This window comes from Protomyctophum parallelum (genome assembly GCF_964188405.1).
Source record: "Protomyctophum parallelum genome assembly, chromosome: 15".
Taxonomy (NCBI): Eukaryota; Metazoa; Chordata; class Actinopteri; order Myctophiformes; family Myctophidae; genus Protomyctophum; species Protomyctophum parallelum.
The window spans coordinates 48571883-48593691 of record NC_139710.1 but is presented as its reverse complement, the minus strand read 5'-3'; the positions used below and the strand labels follow the sequence as shown (position 1 = coordinate 48593691).

Genomic DNA, 21809 nt, shown 5'->3' with positions numbered 1-21809 from the left:
GTGATGGCAGATTTTACTCCACTATAGTCCCTCCCTAGCATTTTAGTCTAGTTTTTATTTGTTGACGATATTGGCAATATGTTTTAGTCTACGTTTTTATTTTGTAGTTTTCGTCAGTTAAAAAATGTAGTCGACGAACATTTTTCAGTATAGTTTTAGTCTAACGAAATCAACGTCTGGAAGGTTACTGCCAGGTACTATAGCATTTTCACCCAGGTCAGTTTAAAGAAGTGACCCAGATTTGGTGTCAATAAAAGCCAGCGTTCACTGGAAACACCATCAGCCTGAAATGATATAGTTGTTAATCAATATGTCTCTGAAATAACAGAGATAAGTCTGTCATCAGAGAGCGATGCGGCATTACTGATGTCTGCCCCGGTCTGCGTTATAGTCACAACAACGGAGAATAGCTTTCCGCTGCCAACTTGAGTCATGGAAGTGAGACTGGAAATACCAGGCGGGTAGGTGTTGTTGTGTTACAGCAGGGCTTGGTTTGGGTGTCTGGCTCTGCATTCGCTAGCCAGCGCGTCGACTCGCAGGGCACACCACTTGTCTTCCCGGTGGTGGTGGTGGTGGGTGGGGGCGGGTGACAGAAAATAGAAAATGGAAAATTCCTGTGTGAAGTGCAGTCGTTGGTGATCAGGTGTGAACTGCAGAGCAGAGATCAGAACAGGAAAGGGGCGGAGAGAGCAGACAGCTGCTCCTGCCCCCTAGATCAAGAAGCCCTCCACAGTCACACAGACACCACTCCTCCACACACCAGCTGGAGGCTTGGGTTGGGGGGCCCACCGCCCGCTTTACTGGGGGCCACCGGCCGCTTATGCCAGAGCAACCCCTAGGCGACCATACTGGAGATGGGAGGGAATGAGCAAGTATAACACACAAAATACAGAGGCAGAGAACCTCAGCAAATTGACCTATACACTGGCACGAATTGATGCCCAACGTCTGGCAATGGATGTAGCTAAATAAGTAGGCTAAATAAAAATGTAATAACAAAGATAAGAATATTGGCGGGGGCTACTTGCTTCAGATTACATTCAATGCCACCTCTTCTTTTTCATAGAGCAATCGTAATAACGTTAATAACGTTATCTGCTACAAGATGACTGGCAGCAAGCATAACACACACTGATTATTCTGAGTGAAAACTGAAAATAATCTGGACGAAAAAGAAGGAAACAGAGTTTTGTGGGGGTTCCAGAGTGGGAATCTTTGAAAGCGATCCGCTTGGTGTCTCCATCTAAACAGGAAACACAAAGGGGGAAATCGCAAAATATGTGAAGTCATAGCTCACGTTGTTTCACGTCGACTCATGGCGCTCACGCTACTACGTAAACAAACAGCTGTGAGAGGAAGTAGGACGGCAGCAGTTCTACGCATGCGTGACTGGCCTGGCAGCGCACACAGTCACACGGCCACCGAGCCACCTGTTTTGCACACTACAGCGTTTTCAATAACTTTTGCGTCTCCATGTTAACCCACAGTGACAACGATGATCAAGTCATTTCAATACGGTGCTCGTTGTGCCTTCTCTGGTAGACTATACCCTGTCGCATAATCAGTGTGCCAGGCCCGACGGATGATTGGCTGTGGGTAACCATCATCTATCTATCTACCGGGTCAATCGCCATTTATTCAAGGCTTCATGGGGTGTGTAATTGATATATTGATGTATTTTGTAATATTATTTAAAGCTGGATCCACAGGGATCCATGACCCCAAGCTATAGGTGCCATCCGGGTACTCCCAAAGTATCAGCCAGTTTACAAACATCATCATCAGGTCTCTTGCTCGGCGGCCAATTGGCGTAGAGCCAATCAGCCTCACCAATCTCCGACCATTAGGTCAGGCCAGTGCTTTGGGGCTCGGCTTCATTTGGGTCGGTCCAGTGCTATAGGGCCTATAAGCCCAGTTGGTGTAGGTCCCTGGTGATGGCAGCGATCCGTCGGGGTGCAGGGGGCACCGCGGGGTGTTTCCAGTGGAGGATAGCCTGTGGGGGGTGTTTAGGGGGGAGTCTTACAAACATGATTGTGGATATAAGCCTAATAACTACACAGTGGCGTAGTCTGACGTAATTTCACATCCTATCCGTATTGTTTTTGTTTTTTTTCCCCATTTTGAATTCCCATAGACAAATAAGAACTTCATATGGATATGAAGAATCAACTGACGCTAATGTTTAATACTGCTGGCGAATTAGTAACATTTTCACTAGAAACAGACAGTATCAAATATGACTGACTGACTGACTGACTGACTGACTAACTAACTGTCGTAAATGATACAGAGACACCTCCCCGACAATAACGCAGAGACAGTTTGTTTATTTTTGGACCACAATTCTTATATGAGACGATTTTAAGATGACCCAATGTCATTCTCCCATAGGAGACATTACTTCCGCAAACCAGGAGAAGAGCAAGTGATGTCAGGACTTCGGTAGTCTATTGTAACTGTTAGATGTATAGGTTGTGGCAGATATAATTCTCACTATTGAGCACTATCTCACTATTATTTAGTTGCGTTGACAAGAGTTGCCTCCTCTGTTCCTCAAGACAAAGATAATACATTTTCTTCGGCTACAAAAGTCAATTTTATTTTGCAAAGGATACCCGGCTGAGGAATTCCTCCGGGGTCCATGCATGTTTTGACTACAAGGCCCAGTGACATCAGTAACATATGTCTGCAGACTGACCGTCAACTGATGACAGAATAAATCTTGGAAATGGACATCAATGAGTCCTTGAAATCGCAAACCAGTCAAATATAATGGCCTAATGTGTCCTCGGGGAGCACAAGGTCACGTGTTTCTGGATCCATAACTAATTTCTAATAAATGGCTATTTTTCCTGATGCCGGTGTCCAGAGGTCACATTGTTTGCATGCTTTTCCCCCCCCTTTTGTTTTGCTCCGTCCGGGCTCTCCCAGGTCGATGTTTAAGATGTCCCCCCTGAGGGTTTGTGTGGAGATGTGTTGTGTTGAATGGGATTAGGTGTTCTCTATAGTCTGTACCGCGCTGGTCTCTCAGTGTTGTGCAGTAAACATTCAACAATACCAGGCACACGCCATAGGTGTTGATGGATGTGTCACTGAAGACATTTTGTCACCTTTCAAAAATGTTCAAAGACCACTCTTTATAGTCTGAATTGGCTTCAGTAACAAACACACAGCGGACAACTGTGTTTAGTAGAACGGGTGGCGCTCGCAGACAAGAACTGACACCGTCGTGCGATAGATAGAGTATCGCTTAAGCCTGCGCATGCAGGCTTCGTCCTCAACTCTGGACCTTGAAAGCAGTTATACATCTGTGTCAAACACATTTACCGACGGTGGCTTCCCCCAGAAAGTGATATGGCTCCAGCGTGACCTTGTCTCTAACCCTGTTACATATGTTCCTTGAGCATGTTCATTGCTCGCTGACATTTTGCTCCTTAAAAATAACACAGATGCTGTGCTGCCTTTGGGCAGACACTGTCTAGCCCTCTGACTGGTGGAGCTGGTCGGTCAGCAGCAACCGGCTATTTCCATGACTTTTGTTTGTTTGTTTGTTTGCTTGTTAAAGATCTGTTCTCCCATAAAACATACGCTCAATATGAATCTTGATTTGATTGCAGACCTATACCCACCAATGTCTGCAACTGCTTCGACTTGTGTTGTCATGTTATCACTTTTTATCATTGATCTGAATACTGATGTGGAAATGAAGTTGTACTTGGACTGTGTGTGATGTATCTCGAAGACACTGCAAACGAGGGCAACCTCAATGTCTTTTCCAGAATATAAACAAAGGTTTGAACGAGTGTTAATTTCTTTGTTTCTTTCTTTGCTTGTTTCTTTCTTTTTCCATTTCTTTCTTTCTTTCTTTCTTTCTTTCTTTCTTTCTTTCTTTATTTCTTCTTGTCTGTATTGCTCCCTCTTTGTGTCCCTTGTCGCTTTCTCCCCCCCCCCCCCCCCCCCCCCCTCCCCCTCCCTCTGTATGTGAGTGGCTGTTCTGTGACTCACTTTATTAGTTTTGCAGTCTGACATGTTACCAGCTTCTCGTCCTCGTCCAATGAAGCGGTCAGAGCCTGTCTGCAACTGCCGGGGTGTTAATGGTGGATCAACAACTCGGGTTTCACCTGTCCAACATCGCCAGAGTCCCGGCCGGGACACTGGGATTTACACAGTCTGGTCTCTCTGACAATGCTGTGTCTGTCATCTTCCAAGCCCCCCCTCGACACCTCTCAATTTATTCACCTTAATTCACTCATTGTGAGTTTACATCTTCAGCTGTTTTCTTTTTGTTTCTTATTTTATTTTTTTACATGTCACCTTTTGAAGGGGATACACTTGTGCATGTGTCCTTGCATGTGTTATTTGACCCGGATATTTTATTATTAATTATTGTTTACACAAACAGCAATTGTGTGTGTGTGTGTGTGTGTGTGTGTGTGTGTGTGTGTGTGTGTGTGTGTGTGTGTGTGTGTGTGTGTGTGTGTGTGTGTGTGTGTGTGTGTGTGTGTGTGTGTGTGTGTGGTTGCGTGCGTGCATAGATGTGCGTGCGTGCCTGCGTGCGTGTGTGTACGTGCGACGCGTGCATGTGTGTTCGAAGGGTTGTAGGTCAATACTCATCAAGGATAAAGGGGGGGAACTAGTTCAAATTTATTGCCTCTGTTGCCCATGTCAGCTGTGTCAAATTTGGCCAGCTCAAATGGTCAGCTTGCAAATGGCTAGGGTACACCAAAGGGTCACTAGCCTTTGTAATATATGTATAGAATTGTACATTTTTAGAACTGATTATATGACGTCAGTTAAAAAATATATATATACATTCATCATGGTCTCTTTTTTTTCCTAAATGCTAGCTACTATTCTATTCACATATAGCGTCGTACAGTCAGGGACACTCTTTGCTAAACAACTGTAAACATCACACTGTTTTGAACATTGTTTTTGAGCTTTATATATATATATATATACGACCTACACTGTAAAACCCTGGCTGTCGATTTACCTCGGGAGGGAGACCTTGTACGGGTCCATTTGGTTCCATTTGCGCTGCCTTCGAGTTAAATGAACACAGACTGACCTAATTTTGCAGGATGGGTGGCGTGGGAGAAGGGGTCACAGAGGATGCCCCCATCATGCCCCCGCACTACTGCCCAGCAGGCATGAGGAAGGGGCCAATTGTCTGAGCTCATCCTCTCGAACCATCCCAGCTTTTTTTTTTAATCTTCTTCTTTTTTTTAATCATTCATATAGGGCGGGGTGGGGGGGGGGGGGGGACCACCCACTTTCTGAACCCTTACCTCTATTTTGGCAGGGTCAGAAAAGAGTGACCAGTTGCTCTTTATGGTGGAGATGTTTACGATGTGGTGGGAGCTGTTTGGAGACCACCAGCCCTGCTTTCACTTGTTCTACAGTATAGCCTCATATCGGGGGGGGGGGGGGGGTTCCCTCATATAAAAGGTTGAAAAAGTGTTGACATTTTATTTGAGCATTTTCCATTTTCCTCTCCCATGAGATATTCTTCTCTCCTTTGACACAGGTGTCTTTGGACAGTTTTACCAATCAAGTGATGAACCTATCTGCTCTATATACTGTATATCTCACTGGTTGATTGTGCCTGAAGAAGGTCAATAGACCGAAAGCTTGCAATAGATAAAAAATACCCGATTTTGCACAGAGTTAAGTGTGCAGAGCCTCCCCTTATTTTTGAGGGGCGCTAGCCCCTCCTATGTTCAGCTATTTGTGTCGATTTTCGTCTTACACAACCATTAAATTCCCATTGACAATGAATGGACAATTTTACGTCATAGTGTCTGAGCAAATAGACATGTTACGTTGTGATGATGTACGATGATAAGAGCACCCCTCACTTCACACAGGTGTGATTTTTTCACATCTAATTGTGACTCCAGCACCTCACCTCCAAGTCTATCAGCAGATGAGCGTGGCTTTTTTTTCTTTACTTTTTTGGGGCATTTTCCATTTTCCATCTACAAATCTACATTGACCCAGGGGTCAATCTTAATTTGCACTGACTCTGAGAGAAACTAACAGCAATAATATAGTAATCGTATTTTGCGGTGCAGAAGAATAACATGTTCATTCCTGTTTTGTAGACCCACTGTCATTTTAAGCCCAAACCACACCAATGCAACTAGTCGCAACAAAACTGTTTTAAGGACATGTCACACCAATGCAACTCCATGCAACGTGTGTGTGTGTGTGTGTGTGTGTGTGTGTGTGTGTGTGTGTGTGTGTGTGTGTGTGTGTGTGTGCGTGTGTGTGTGTGTGTGTGTGTGTGTGTGTGTGTGTGTGTGTGTGTGTGTGTGTGTGTGTGTGTGTGTGTGTGTGTGTGTGTGTGTGTGTGTGTGTGTGTGTGTGTGTGTGTGTGTGTGTGTTTTTAAAACATGTACACCTTTTTTCTTTTTAACCACTTAAAGTCAAAACCCTTGACCGGTGGCGGTGGGATTCCCCATGGGTCCTATACTTATTTCCTTTTTTTTCCCTTTCACGCCAAATCTCTTTGGCGAAAAGTAGCAGATCTAGTACAAGCACACAACTTGTAGATCGAGCGACTGTTTCTACAGAATGACAGCCCCATTATAATGTTATGACATGGCCAGAAAAAAGGGAAACTATGTGTTCATCTGAGAACTGTACAAAAGGGACCATCTATTCATGGGGATCCTTGCAATTAAAGGTTTGACAACTACAGCATTGACGTGACTTTTCCACTCTGGTCTCACGACCACCGAGCTAGAAAAGGAATCCCTACAGTACTTACTCTTGACCATGGTCGCTGATTTATCTTGTTAACTTTACCATCATAACGACTACTCCCTATAATAAAGACAGAACTTGTTTACATTTCTTTTGTGTGTAAAATCTCCACCTTTTCCGTAATGGTCAGTCAGAGGTGTCTGTTTTATCTATGAACGGCTGGTTATTTCTATCTCAGCGCTGGAACCAGTAAAGCCCGCGGAGACATGAATAAATAGGATCAGGTTGCACGGCCTTTAGATCTCACCGTCACTTTGTAAACTGCTGTGTGTGTGTGTGTCTGTACTGTGTGTGTGTGTGTGTGTGTGTGCGCGCGCGCATGTGTGCGTGCGTGCATACATACACGCATGTGTGTGTGCGTGGCGTGTGTGCGCGTGTGAATGCATGCACATGACCACAATGTTGCCAGGCGAGTTGTATAGGTGAGATGGGCGTGAAGGCTGCATGCGGGCACAGAGTGGCATTTTCACATCTCCAGATCTCGTGCTTGTTTGCATGTGTTTTCTTTGTGTACCCCCATTTCCAAATACATATTGCTGACATGGAAACGCAGCGTGCCAGAGATCAGTGTGAATTCCACAGCGATGAGCGCAGCTACTGCAAAAAGTCCACTGTCCCCTTCAGACTCCTGCACTAGCTAGCTACCCCCCCTTGGACTCCCCCCCCCCCCCCCCCCACCGCCCAGAACATTTCTTCTAGTTAGCTCCTATAATTGGAGTCTAGTCATAAGAGCTAAACATCATCCATTGCCATGTTTCTACGTTTAGCAGTATGTAACTTGTGACTGGCGGGGCCCCTGTGAAACACGGCTCATCAAAGCAACAAATGAGGCGCTTCATTCCAAAGTATCATGTCTTTTAGGAGGAAACTAAAAAGAAATGTACCACCGAAAAGGTTGGGCATACACACACGCAAGCATGCACGCACGTATATATATATATATATTCCAAAATGTGCTTATTCTGTACCGGAGCAGTGGATGTAAATCTCATTTTCTCATTGCATCACCATATAGCAGCACAGAGCTATACGTATACTTTGCTCCATTTATTTATTTATTGGCCCCTGCAGTGAGTGGATCATATACTGCCCATGATGTGTAAAGCATGCTGTGCATTCGACCCTGTGGAGATGAGACGTAAACCTCTGTATGTATATCGGCCGACGGGGGGGAATTCCTTCTGATTTTATTTTTAATTGTACAAGCAGACTACATTGGATCATATATCAAGCCGGCTTGTCGCACATTCTTTCGGGCAGCAAATAGGTTTTCCAGGTGATGGGGCGGGTGTCTGTCGCTGTGGCACATATACGGAGACGGGGGGTTATTTTCGTTCTGCTATGTGGACATCTCACAGGCTTATGCAAATAAACACACGCACGCGCACATGCATACACACACACACACAAGCCACATGGCCGTGCATACATCATATACTGTGCAGTGCAATTATGTGTTATTGCGGTTCTCTCAATACACGACGTATATAGCTTTATAATGTGGGGTTTTTTGAATTTTTCATTACCAACTCAACATTTTTTACGTCAGGTCGAAAGACTTTGGCGCGGCTAAAAGTCAAGTGGCAACTTGATTGATGTGCAGCAGTGACGTGATTGACAGTGTTTAAGAAGTGACATTAACAAGTGGAATCAATTGCTACTGTGCCTGTGAGTGTCAGTTGCTACAAGCCTCTTGTCACCCCCAGGGCAGCAGGCAGAAGCGGGTCAACATGTCAGAGATGCTTAACTGCTGTATTTTACAACTTTTACTGCCTTTGACGTGGGGGGTGGAGGTGTGTGTGTGTGTGTGTGTGTGTGGGGTGTGTGTGTGGGGTGTGGGGTGTGGGGGGGGGGGATTGGGGTACGGGGGGTGGTGGTGGTGGTGGTGGGGCAGGAGAATGCGAGTGGGGGCTCGTGTTACATTGTTTTGCATGCACCCAAAACCTTGTCTCATTATAAGAACAGTGCAGCAGCTCATGAGAAATTAAGAGTTTCCAGCCGTGATGGAAGGCCTATACTTGCATATTTTAATTGCGTAAAACTTAAAAGTATCAATGAATCAATGTATCAATCAATGAAGAAATATTCCGTCACACAAGTAAAAGGGCTGCAGTGGTTAATGTATGTTTTGTGATAATAATCTCAATATGCAAAGTAATAATAGTAACTAAGCCAGTGGTTCTCAAACTTTTTCAAGGCAAGGACCCCATGCAGGTTTGACCTGAATTAGGCTATACGGTCCCCCATTTAATGGCATTTCTCTGGTTAGCAATGTATATTGTAAAATCAAAGTCAAAATCAAATTAATTTAACTGATAGTGTACAAATGGAACCTGGACTATACAGACCCCATAAGGGTCCATTTGGTTCCTAATTATCATTTAGCTGGGGACCCCCTGGAACTCTCTCAAGGACCCCTAGGGGTCCCCAGACCCCACTTTGGGAACCACTGAACTAAGCTGTCAAATGATTGCAGTGGAGTAAAAAGTACAATATTTGCCTCTGAGGTGTATACAAATAGAAGTAAAAGTATTGAAATTTTGAAATACTGGAGAAAGTAAAAAATACTTCAAAATTATACTTCAGTATGGTATAGGTAGGCTAATTGTAATTGAATAAATGTACTTGCACCACTGAGGGGTTTCACTGTTAGATTGTCTATGATCCAACAGTGAAACCCTCATTACAATCATCATTCAAATCTGTATGTTCTATTAATCTATTCTATTTTGTAAACTATAAACACGGTCATTGAATAAATACATCCCATTTGAATCCCAAAACTGACTTAATTAAAGCAATGGCTGGAAGTATGCAGTGCATCCCGGTCACTCAACTGATGTTGATTGCATAGTATCTATTGTCTACTGATGACACTGACTTAGGACTGTTGTTCACCTTTGTTTTGGAAGCCATTATGACATGAAGAGGAAAGTGAGACTAATACACTACAAAGGAAAGGAGTCAATGGCATACTCGTTTTAAGTACAATGGTTCAATAACGACCTATTAGCCACACGGCGGGGGGGGGGGGGGGGGGTTGTTAGGAGGGGCGGGCGGGGGAAGGAGGGGGGGGGGGGCTGAAAGGGGGAGAGAGAACTAGAGGAAGGTGTGTTCAAACTAAGAAATGCCATATTTCTTTTTCTATTTTTTATTTTTTTTAATGATCAGGGAATAGATTTAGAAATAGGCTAATCACGCCTATATGCACTCATGCACACATCAATTAGGAACGTGTATAATTCACAATGCTTTTCAGCAGCAAACCTTCCAGGGTCGGTAGATAGAACATCGTTGGGGTCCTGTGTGTGTGTGTGTGTGTGTGTGTGTGTGTGTGTGTGTGTGTGTGTGTGTGTGTGTGTGTGTGCCCTGCCCCTGCTGCCCACCCACAATACAAAAATGTCAGACTCCGCACATGGGAGGGGCTATCTATCTGCCTTTCAACATTTAACCACTGACCACATACAGGCTCACAGTGTGCTGTGCTAAGACAGACAGACAGACAGACAGACAGACAGACAGACAGACAGACAGACAGACAGACAGACAGACAGACAGACAGACAGGGGACTTTTCAAACCTTGGAATTAACACGGCAGCCCTCGTGAGAGTATATAGGCTACACCGGTGCATGGCCTATACCTGGAATTCTTCACATTTCCTCAGTGATGCCAAAAAGGAAGAACTAATTGTTTATAATAATGGATCTTGGTGGATCTCCTTGTGATAAACCAAGCGGATATTTACAAGAGGGCATCTTCTTCAACAATCCTTTGCTCTCGCTGTACTAAAAACAATTGGGAATCGATTATATTATTCTATAAGCATCAATAAACTGAAATGCTCGAAGTTGTTGTTTCGAGAGATTTTTAGAGCAGTGGTGGGTTTTTTGTAACGTGGATGGACTTAAAAGTCCAGGATTGTAGATGGACAGGTCAAGTGTGTGTATTACCAAACGGACCCCTGTCGGAGTATTATTGTTACGGCGTCCTTGGATATCATCATTGGGCTGAAGCATCATTTCTTCATCGGATTAAATACGAAGAGGATGTATGGAATTAACCAGCGCTGTATATATATGTAAGTATAAGACAACCCTGCACACGGCAAGAGTTTATATATAGGCCTATATACTTTCTAAACTGACCATGAGACTGATATGCAATTTAATATTATTTTTGTTTCTTTACAGATCGTTTAATTTTTTCGTGCTGTGGTGTCATGCTCAGGTAAGGCCAAGAATACTTTTGCAACTTTCAGGCAGTCAAATGATTAGTAGCCTATAATATAGTAGCCTAGGCCTATAGCTACAAGAACGTTTTTATTTGGGAAGGATTCCGTTTGCTTAAATTATTAAGCCCAAATCACTGCACCATCTTCTGAAAAATAATTTTTGATTAAAGAAAACATATATAGGCCTGCTTGAAATGAAGCAATTTCTATAACGCCTGGCAGTGTGCGTTTATTAAATCCTGTTTTATACAGCAGGTTAATTAATTGGCAAGAAAGGAAAGAAAAACATGTGATTTTATTATTTTTCCCTTTGTATATGAAAAAGGGGGAGAATCACCCGTCTCCTAATTTTAACCAGTATGTGAGGACGCAAGGCGCAGTGACGGACCAGCTCAGCCGGCGGCAGGTCCGAATCTACCAGCTCTATAGCCGCACCAGCGGCAAGCATGTCCAGATCCACGGCAAGAGGATCACCGCGACAGCTGAAGACGGCAATATTTATGGTAAGACTGACTGACTGCATGGCTGACTGCATGGCTGACTGACTGACTGACTAGATTGTTATCACCATGAAACTTCCCCAAGCAGTTGATTATACTTACACGAAGACAATGATTTATTGTATTACACATTTTAAATGTTTAAATATTAGGCATTATGTAGGAAAATATGCAAAATAATAGAAAATATTAAAAATCTACTACTGTTGAAGGGTTATCATGTATATTAATTTACTTGTAGCCTATTTATCCTATAAACAATTTCATATAGGTCTAGTTTTTCCCACCAATTTCGGAGCTCTGGCTCATGGACTAAAAACCAAAAAGAACTGAACCGGTTTCCATTGGGAACCAACCGGTGGAAATGGGGTCTCAGAGTTACAGAACCATGAGGGTCCATCTGGTTCAAAAACTATCATTTAGCTGGGGACCCCTGGAACTCCCTCAAGGACCCATGGGGGTCCCCAGACCACACTTTGGGAACCACTGACATATGGTTCTCAAACTTTGTCATGTCAAGGACCGCCTGCCAAATTGACACTTATTAGCCTGCGGACCCCCCATTTGAAAATATTTGAAGAATTATGTTTATTCTCTCAACCGTTTTAATTTGACATGCGTTATAGGATTAGGCCCTATGTAATGGCATTTCTATATAGGTGCACCCCAATTTATATTGAAAACTCAATGTTAATTTGTGTAGCCTACAAATGGAACCAAATGGACCTGCCAGGTCCATTTGTCCATTTGAGTTACAGACCAAAGGGCCCATTAGTTCATATATATATTAATTATCTATCATTTCTGGGGACCCCCTGGAACGCCCCCAAGGACCCCTGTGGGTCCTCGGACCCCACTTTGGGAACCACTGACCTATATGGAAGCCAGCGTTGCCAGATCTTGCGAGAGAAATAAGCAACCAGGTCTATGAAAACAATCCCCAAAAAATGACTTTACACATGATCACTTTGTGCTTTAAACACGTATAGCTATTTGAAAATAGCTGATCTACAAGCACACAACGGATCACGATGTTGTGAGATTGTAGATCTACTAGGCTATATATATTTTGGGGGGAAATAGTGAAAAATATATTTTCAAAACATTTTAACAACCCAAATCTCATAAGATGGTTCCCTGCGGCACAAACTGTTTTCAGATGGGAATTACGCCTTATACCTACATGTTAGGCTAATTATAGTGTGGGTCCTTGACATGGAAGTGCTTGAGAACCACTGGTTTAAATAACGTTTAGAAGCACGCACAAATTAGCAACTACACTTGTAATAGAACCATGCCCCAACATGCCCCAACAACCAATATTTACAAGCAACTTTACAGAAAAACAAGCCCAAAGTCGCTTACAATAATGCAGACATGGCAACACTGGTGTGTGTGTGTGTGTGTGTGTGTGTGTGTGTGTGTGTGTGTGTGTGTGTGTGTGTGTGTGTGTGTGTGTGTGTGTGTGTGTGTGTGTGTGTGTGTGTGTGTGTGTGTGTGTGTGTGTGTGTGTGTGTGTGTGTGTGTGTGTGTGTGTGTGTGTGTGCGCGTGCGTGTGCGCGTGTGCGTGTGTGTGTGTGTGTGCGCGTGTGCGATGGATTGGAGCAACCAACTGAAAAGTTTAAACCAAGGAGTGTGTGTGTGTGTGTGCGCGTGTGCGATGGATTGGAGCAACCAAGTAAAAAGTTTAAACCAAGGAGGCCACACCACCACTCAACCTGCCGGTCCCTCCCTCCCTCTGTGAGCCCAGAGGTGTTGTCATTGTCAGGCCTGTAGGGCAGGCTAAACATGTAAATTATAATTTTGCAAAGCCATCGTCTGGCGAATTAGGGGTTGATAGAACGAGTCTATTGTCTGTGTAGTGCCCAATACACATTGTTTTTGTAATGCCTAATGCCTCCAATTAAACGAGAATACATTCAGGAAAGGAGGTTTTTGTTGAGACGTGTGTATTCCATCATCACGTACTTGATGGCTACTGAATAACATCAGTCGAGTCAAAAAGGCAATACCTTTGCGTCAAGTGCCATTTCCCTTTTTAAAGGAGATAAAAACCGCAGGTACAAAGTGGTAGTCAATGATATTGAGGCCTATATGCAAACTCCTTTGTTGACAAAACCATTATACAAAAAAAAGATTCTCCATATTTATGTATTCAATGAGAACCTATTTTTGTCCCTTCTTTTATTTTCGATACATTATTCACATTATAATGAATTAGCTCTATATAGAATGTAAACGCATCTAGATACCTTATTTTATCTGCTAGCTCTACTGCAAGCTTGAATGGACAGGTGGCTGCATGTGTCAGTTACTAATGAGAATTTGAGATTCTGTTTAAATTATCATTTGAAAAAAAGACAATTGACTGAATAATGATTGACTGGCAGGCCTATTCATACAGTCAAGCTAATTATCAATATCATTTGGTTTAATAGAAGCAAAAGCTGTAAACTCCTGATTAGTGCATTTCAGAAATGTTCCTGTCAATAATAACCTACAATATTATGTGTCTACACATGCATGGATCTTTTATCCTCACTGCCATTTGGATATTCATCAGTGAAAGTTTATCCACAATTTCTAGATATAAAAAGCATATCGTTGTATTTATATTTCTAAGATATAAAAAAAACATATTGTTGCTGTGGGGAGGAAACCACAACTCCATTTTTGAGGTTTTTGTTCCCCCCCCCCCTTAAATCACTGCTATTGAACACCCCCCCATTGTGTGTTGGTTAAACAATATATTGAACCAATGAAAAGTAGAAAAAAGCACTTCAGAAAAAAACCCTCATAAGTCCATTGTCAGATTTGTCACAACATCAACTTTGATGAGGTAGTATTGCTTTGTTTTAAAAATATAAGGATTTCTTTCATTTCCTGAAAGATGAACATTTTTGAGTTTGGTGGTTTCTTCCCCGACAGCAGAGATATAATTATTTAAGTGTCTGTCACTGTGTGTCTCGCTGCATTAACTTCTGTGTGTGGCGACGGAGTTGTTTCTGCAGTGTCTAAACTTCTTTCTCCCCCCCCCCCCTTCTCTTTTGCAGCTCGATTATTCGTAGAAACAGACACCTTTGGCAGTCGAGTGCGCATAAGAGGCGCAGAAAGCGGCCGATACCTCTGTATGAACCGAAGGGGGAAACTCGTTGGGAAGGTATGACATAAAATCCTGCATTATCTTTTCTTTTAAAGGGAGTAAAGTGGATGCCTTGTAATCTGGAATTGATTTGGATGGAGGAGAACAGAACAGTTGTGAGGCTAAATTTAGTACAACAGATACTGGATAGGTAATAGTTTAATTACTTTAACCGCATTCATCCTGGCATGCGTACAGTACTTTGGGCGTGCCGTTATATAGGTGAAAATGTTGAATACAAGCTCACAATGTATTGAAAACTAGTAGATCTGCATTTTCTTTAACGTTTTCAAAATGATTTCGAAGAATAATGCCACACACAATGGGGGCAGATGGAAATAGTTTTTATTTTATTCATGTTCGTAGAACACATGATTGCTATTTATAGCATGATAATCTCACAGTGAACAGTGAATAATGTAATGTGCTTATATCTATTTCAACATAATATATCTGCCCCTTCGTAATTGGCAAAGATATTAACAGTACTTACAAAAACTAGCTCCAAGTATTATTAGCTGCTTGTCACCGGTGGGCCATGCGGCCCATGCCCATTCCACCCTGGCTTCAACTTTGAGATGTAATATATTTGTCAAGTTTTGTGGCTATTTGTCCATGGGCATGATCTATTGGAAAATAGTCCTCAGTCGTTTAGGTGGATACAGACTCCTGCTGACAAGACTGACAAGCAGCTGAAACCAATGGGAGAGAACTACTAACTCTCATTGTGTTTTGGTTACAAAAGCACTTCCTTCGTGGAAATGGAAAAGATGTATCCATCTGTCTGGCTGCCATGAGAAGCCATGCATGGATCCATCTCTCAACAGATTTTACAAGTGTTGAAAGCTGATACCCTGGTAACATCTGTTGATAGGAAATGAATAAAGAAATATGCTCTCCTAAAAAAACGTTTTGCATAGGAGTGCAGTAAGGTATAGGTATACAGAAATTGTGATTATCCATGCAGTTAGTTGCCAGCTATGTTACGTGTCCTGTATACATATTTAGATAAAATGATTAAAATGTTGAAAATACAGCTCAAAGACGGTTGTGTGCCAAAATATCAGTGTACATATACATTTGTCGATGACGACTAATAACCTAATTAACAACTGACACCCAAGATGAAATAAGTTTGCTCTGTATAAAAACTCGATATAAGTTCTCTGCGTATGTGTCTTCTGTACTACTGTAAGAGGGTTGATGACTTCTCTCTAACACAAGGTACATTTTTTCCTCCCTACTCTCGTCCTCTCACCAGCCCAATGGAAGGAGCAGGGATTGTATCTTCGCAGAGATTGTTCTAGAGAACAATTACACAGCCTTCCAGAATGCCAAGTATGAGGGCTGGTATGTAGCTTTCACCAGGAAAGGGAGGCCCATCAAAGCCTCTAGGACAAGGGAGAACCAAAGAGAGGTCCATTTCATCAAGAGACTTCACAAGGGCCCGCCTCCCTTCCCCAACATGGACCAAACCAAACACTTTGAGTTCATGCGTTTTCCTCCCACCCGTCGGGCTAAACGGAACAGGAAATCACAGACTTCTTCCTAAACATGCGCAGCCAGAAAAAAAGGACTGACCCTCTTGTGTAATAATAACACGAAAACAGATGCAACTTTATTTTTGTATATTTTTGATAGGTAAAAAACAGTTATCCCAAGAAATTGTAAGTAATATTGCTGTAAAATGATCATGTGTAAATAATGAAAGAGAGTAAAGCAGATGGATATATTCACTTGTCCTGTGTGTATGTGTTCACTGGTGTTTCATCATGTCAGCGTTGTAGTGAGAGGACATTAACCCATTATAACTGGGAAAGCAAAGCATCTGTGTCATTTTAACCATTCTTTTTTTTATATACGTTGGCTGTTCAAAAATAGCAGCTATGCAAGCTCATAGCGCAGTACAAAGTAACACGCTCTGAGCTTATAGATTGCAATTTTCTTTTATCGTGAAAATGTGTGCAAATCTTTGAATATATATAGGTTTTTAAAGTGGACATTTGTAACTCAGATCTTTGCTTCTGGAGGTCCAGACCAGAGATAATGTGATAATGTGTTTTCAGAAAACTGACATTTGTAGAATCAGCCTCAGGTCTAAATGGTTATGTGTGTTTTAAGCATTATAGGCCTATTGTACTTTAGCTTTTTGAAAAATCGTGAAAATGTGGTGCAAATGTTTGAATATATATTCTTTCAGAGCGAACGTTTTTAACTCAAATCTTTGCTTCTGGTCGGTCCCTGGAACAATACATTTTCAGATGGGGGTCAGTGGCCAATAATGTAGCCTACATATAATGCTGGGGCTCCATGACATGAAATAGTTTGTGAACCACTGATATAGAAACATTGGTTTTTCAGAAAACTGTCAGGATTTAGAAGACATTTGTAGAATCAGCCTCAGGTCTAAATGGTTTAATACACTTCAGCATGACAATAGCACTGTTTTACATTTAGATCAGATGACTGCTGTTTGTGGGTTTGGGTTATGACTTCTGTTGATTGAAAATGATTACCGTTCCCTATTTTGGCATGGCATTATAAGTGAAAATTGTCAAAGATTGCCAGTAGCCAACCTACGAAGTCTCAGTGCACCGAGATGCGTTGCGTAGTGAGTTTGTAGATCGGCTATTTTTGTTATTCACAGTGCAACAAAGTATATAGGGCTTGAACCCTATAGCATCATAATAGGCAAACATTCAGACAGCAGATCTACAAGCTCACAATGCCCCTGGGGATCCCCGGTTAACGAACTATATAGGCTACAAGGTTTAAAGGAATCCTCATTAAATAGGGGTGCGCATGCTTATACCATAGGACCAACATGCGGAAAAAACGATCGGATTAAGGTTGGCGAACAATCCGAACATGCGTTAAGGTGGGCGACCGGATTAAGGTTGGCCAAAATGCGTTAAGGTTGGCGAACATGCGTTAAGGTGGGCGACCGGATTAAGGTTGGCCAAAATGCGTTAAGGTTGGCGAACATGCGTTAAGGTGGGCGACCGGATTAAGGTTGGCCAAAATGCGTTAAGGTTGGCGAACATGCGTTAAGGTGGGCGACCGGATTAAGGTTGGCGAACATGCGTTAAGGTGGGCGACCGGATTAAGGTTGGCGAACATGCGTTAAGGTTGGCGACCGGATTAAGGTTGCTCCGTGCTTGCAGTTATGGTTAGGTTAGGGTTTGAGGTAGGTTGTCGTTCTAATGACAGTCGGACCAATGGTATGTCGGAAGCATGGAGGTGTACACAGTAAAATAAAGTTTGGGAATCTGTTAAACTGTAATACAGCACTTCAATTACTTACTTAAAAGACAATTATTGGATATCTACAAATGACTTGGCCTATAAAATGACTGCTAGAGCAAAGAAAGAAAGGCTGGTATACTTTGTAAAGGATTAGATTATTTATGATTAGATTATTTATGTCAAACCCTCAAAATCTATTTCTTGAAATAGCCTATAGTTTGAGAACCACTGTTCTAAAAAATAAAATAAAAATCTATTAAAAAAAAAATCTATATCATCAAGTTTTTAATAAATCCAGCATGTTTATGGATAACATACAGACAGTAGGTCAGTGGTTCTCAACGTGCAGTTAAACTCACATGATGGAGAGTTGGTAACCAAATGTACCCTTTAACTCTTGAGAGTATAAGATGATACTAAATGCCCATGTTATTGTTAAATATAGATCTGTATTACTTAAATTACTAGAATGTCTACACAATTAGAGAATGTAGAATAATTTGTTATTTTGATCAAAGTGTACCTGTTGTTACTCCTAATGGTAGGCCTATCACATCGATACAGCATGGATATTGTGGACAAAATCTTATCCACAACAATAACAAAATATTCTAATGAGTTGGGTCAGAGAGGCTAAATGTCATCAAATGGTGGTCCACCGTGGCTCAAAATGCATAATAAATAATGGACCTTGATATGAAAATGGTTGAACACCAAACCACTGTTATACTCTTAGAGTAAAGGTTATACTACAAGGGCCTAGTAGTATAACCTTTACTCTAAGAGTATAGTATAACAGTATAACAGTCTAGGCTACTGTTATACTGAATCCCACTCAATAAGAGGCGCGGCGGTGCCCCCTAGTGGTACCGTGCGCGCACTACACCCTGGTGTCAGTAGACTGGTCAGGTGAGTGGTCAGCCTAGTGTCAGCTCAGCCTACTCCTTATAACTCGATCTATGGGTATAGTTGCCCTAATTACTTTCACAGCTGTATTACATTACAATTAAATTGATTATAAACCACGTACGAATACACAATAGTCAAAACAGGAAACAAAGGAAATAAAGGAGGTAAAAAGGGAAAATAAACATATACAGTGAGGGGGTGGGTGGGGGATTCAGATTTTACAGGGCCAGTTTCGAATTGCAGCCGCCCGTAGATGCCCTGCTTTGAGAGCAGTTTTGAAGGAGTCAAGGAGTTCGCAGGTCTTAATGGTTGGTAGGGCGTTCCACATTTTGGTGGCATAGGAGCGAAATGAATTTAGTCCCTTGTTTGTGCCGAATCTTGGGTGTTTAATAATAATAATAATAATAGCAATTCAAATCAGTTGTTCTCAAAACCACACCTCCAGTCGCTGTCATAAGTACGGGAGGTGCGCTCGGCAGCAGAGCCTGTTTGTCCATGCCTGCACCGCACCTGCAGCCGATCAGCCACCCCCAGCATGCGGAGATGCAGGCTCTGAGAACATTCAGAAACTTGCAGCTGCAGCTGCTGAAAGTGCCCCGAAAAGTGAAGGAAACTCGCCAGAATGTGAAGAGAGTCGCCCCGCGGCGAGTGTTATTCACATTCTGGCGGTTTTTTCCTTCACGTTTTGGCGAGTTGTCAAGATAACTCGCCAAAAAGGGTAAATGTGGCGAGTCTTCTTGTTACCCACTTGACTACTAGCCAATACGGTCTGTGTATTTTGCGGCCATTTGAATTCTAATTTCATATTTGACAAACAGTATTCAGAATACGGTTTGGTGTTCTGAAAACTGTTTGTCAAATATATAAATGGTAAATTAAAACATAGAATATGTGTGTGTGAATGGGTGAATGTAATGCACAATCTATGTAAAGCGCCCAAGAGATAAAGGCGCTATATAAATGCACCATTTACCATTTACACTTGTTTACTTTACAAGAGGGTCCACCGTGTTCAATTCATCAAAGAAGACAAACAACTTCTTATTGTAAATTTTATTTATTCAGTTTTTTTCTGCTCCTTCCATGACCATGTCCATGTCCACTGAAAGAGTGTTGTTGTGGCTGATAATAATTTACCAATAAATTACTCATGCCGGCAGGCTACACCTGGGAGCTAAAACAAACTGTAATGACGCGCAATAAAACAATGATAAAATGATTCATATCCAATCAAGCTCAAAGTTTAAAACGTTTATATAGCTCAGTGCACAAAATATTACAATACAATAAATAAATATATATATATGCAATAAATATGTGCAAAGAATCTAATAAATAACAATCAAACAGTGAGCAAACAAAACGTGAATGAATCAAACTAACAAAGTATATGTGCGGTCAACAAAGTGTATCCTCCCAGCTCACCCTGCCTCCAAGTTCAAACAGCCTTAGGGGCGAGCTGGTTCAGACACCCATATTTGTTGACTACCAAGGGCCACCCACAGACGCTCCCACCAATAACGGAACGTCAATGCGGTGCCCACACCCATCACCAACCAAGTGACAAAATACTGTAGCTAAGCATTCTTTGGCTCCTACAAGTGTCTCTCGGAAATAGTTCAGGTTAGTGACCGACAGTGGTGAACACAGGTGATGCAGGTCACGGGTCAGGCTGACCATAGAAGGAGAGGAGGCGGAGACCGAGAACCTTTGTGGTATATCTTTACTGAGACATTGATGAGTGTGCTGTACAAAGTAAACAAAAATATACAATATTTGGAATTATAAACATATCCAATAAACTAAATAAATAGCATTCAATTCATATTCAAGATTGGCATATTCAATAATCAACATACTATGCTATTAAAAAAACACACCCATGTGAAGTGAGGGGCGCTCTTATCATCGTCAAAGTACAGGAAAAATCTCAAAGTACAGGTGAAAATATAGTACAGCAGGTAAAAATCTCTCTCTCTCTCTCTCTAGAGAAGCCGTGGATATACACAAGCCTTGTGTATATCCACGGCTAGGAAGCCGTGGATGGCTTGGGATATCCGTGTTGCTCCAAGTGTTTCGTACACATGCGCGTTGTGAGCTTGCAGATCGTCGGTGCCCGGCCCCACTCACCATGAATCCAAGCAGAGGTCCTCACAAGTAGGCTATAGGTAAAACACTGCCACTGCTCAGCCAATTGCAAAGAAGTTGAGATTTTACTTGTGCGATATTCAGATAATCTTCAACCGATTGTTATAATTCGAAGTGGTATATATTCTGTGACATTTATATTTTCATTGGGTGTACAAGTCATGTTTTTAATATGCCATCATCAAATGATATAGAGCAGGGGTTTTCAACTGATTGTGAACCAGGGACCACCACCCTGACTTATATCAACCTGGGGACCACTATTGTGTTGGGTGGGGATATGGGCCAAGATTAGTGCTTTTGTAAGTTAACACTTGCTATGCATCACATGTGTTATGTGTATACATCCCACTGTTTCTCAACCGTTGACTACTACTGGTAAAATGTCCTAATAATAATGACTCAACCAGACAATCCGGTGCACTTCCCCCTTCTTGAGAATCTAACTCCCTTTTTCTGTTGAATCTCTTGAACTCCAACTTGTCAGTAAATGACTACATGGATGGACTCATCATAGGTCACCAGGTCATTCAGTTCACGGTTTCTCAACTAGTGGAAAGAACATTTAAAACAAATCAACAAATCCTACATTACTAAATGCATGGTCAGGGACCACATGCAATAACTCCACGGACCACCAGTGGTCCGCGGACCACCTGTTGAAAACCATTTATATAGAGAGATGGGAGGGTACTAGGGTAGTGCCCAAGCCCTGTTAGCCTGCCATGCAGCCATATGATCTGTGGTGCGCTTGCTAGGCCTACACTCTCAATCAGAGGTTAATTTCACTGATGTGTACAACCTTTATTCAAATAGTTTCATTTGTATTGGAGTGTGAAGCTTGAACAATAGTTAATTGC

The 21809-nt window shown here is 42.2% G+C and overlaps 2 protein-coding genes across 2 annotated transcripts in view; one reads left to right on the top strand and one right to left on the bottom strand.

The window, feature by feature from the left end:
• LOC310872396 (ectonucleoside triphosphate diphosphohydrolase 2-like) overlaps positions 1-21809 on the bottom strand; it is a 249295-nt gene that overhangs the window by 42569 nt on the left and 184917 nt on the right. The window lies entirely within an intron of this gene.
• fgf17 (fibroblast growth factor 17) lies at positions 10417-16355 on the top strand. Its single transcript, XM_083783246.1, has 5 exons — positions 10417-10851; positions 10964-11000; positions 11330-11507; positions 14558-14664; positions 15908-16355. Exons 1-5 carry the CDS (start codon positions 10820-10822, stop codon positions 16196-16198), a joined length of 645 nt encoding a protein of 214 aa, XP_083639372.1. The 5' UTR covers positions 10417-10819; the 3' UTR covers positions 16199-16355.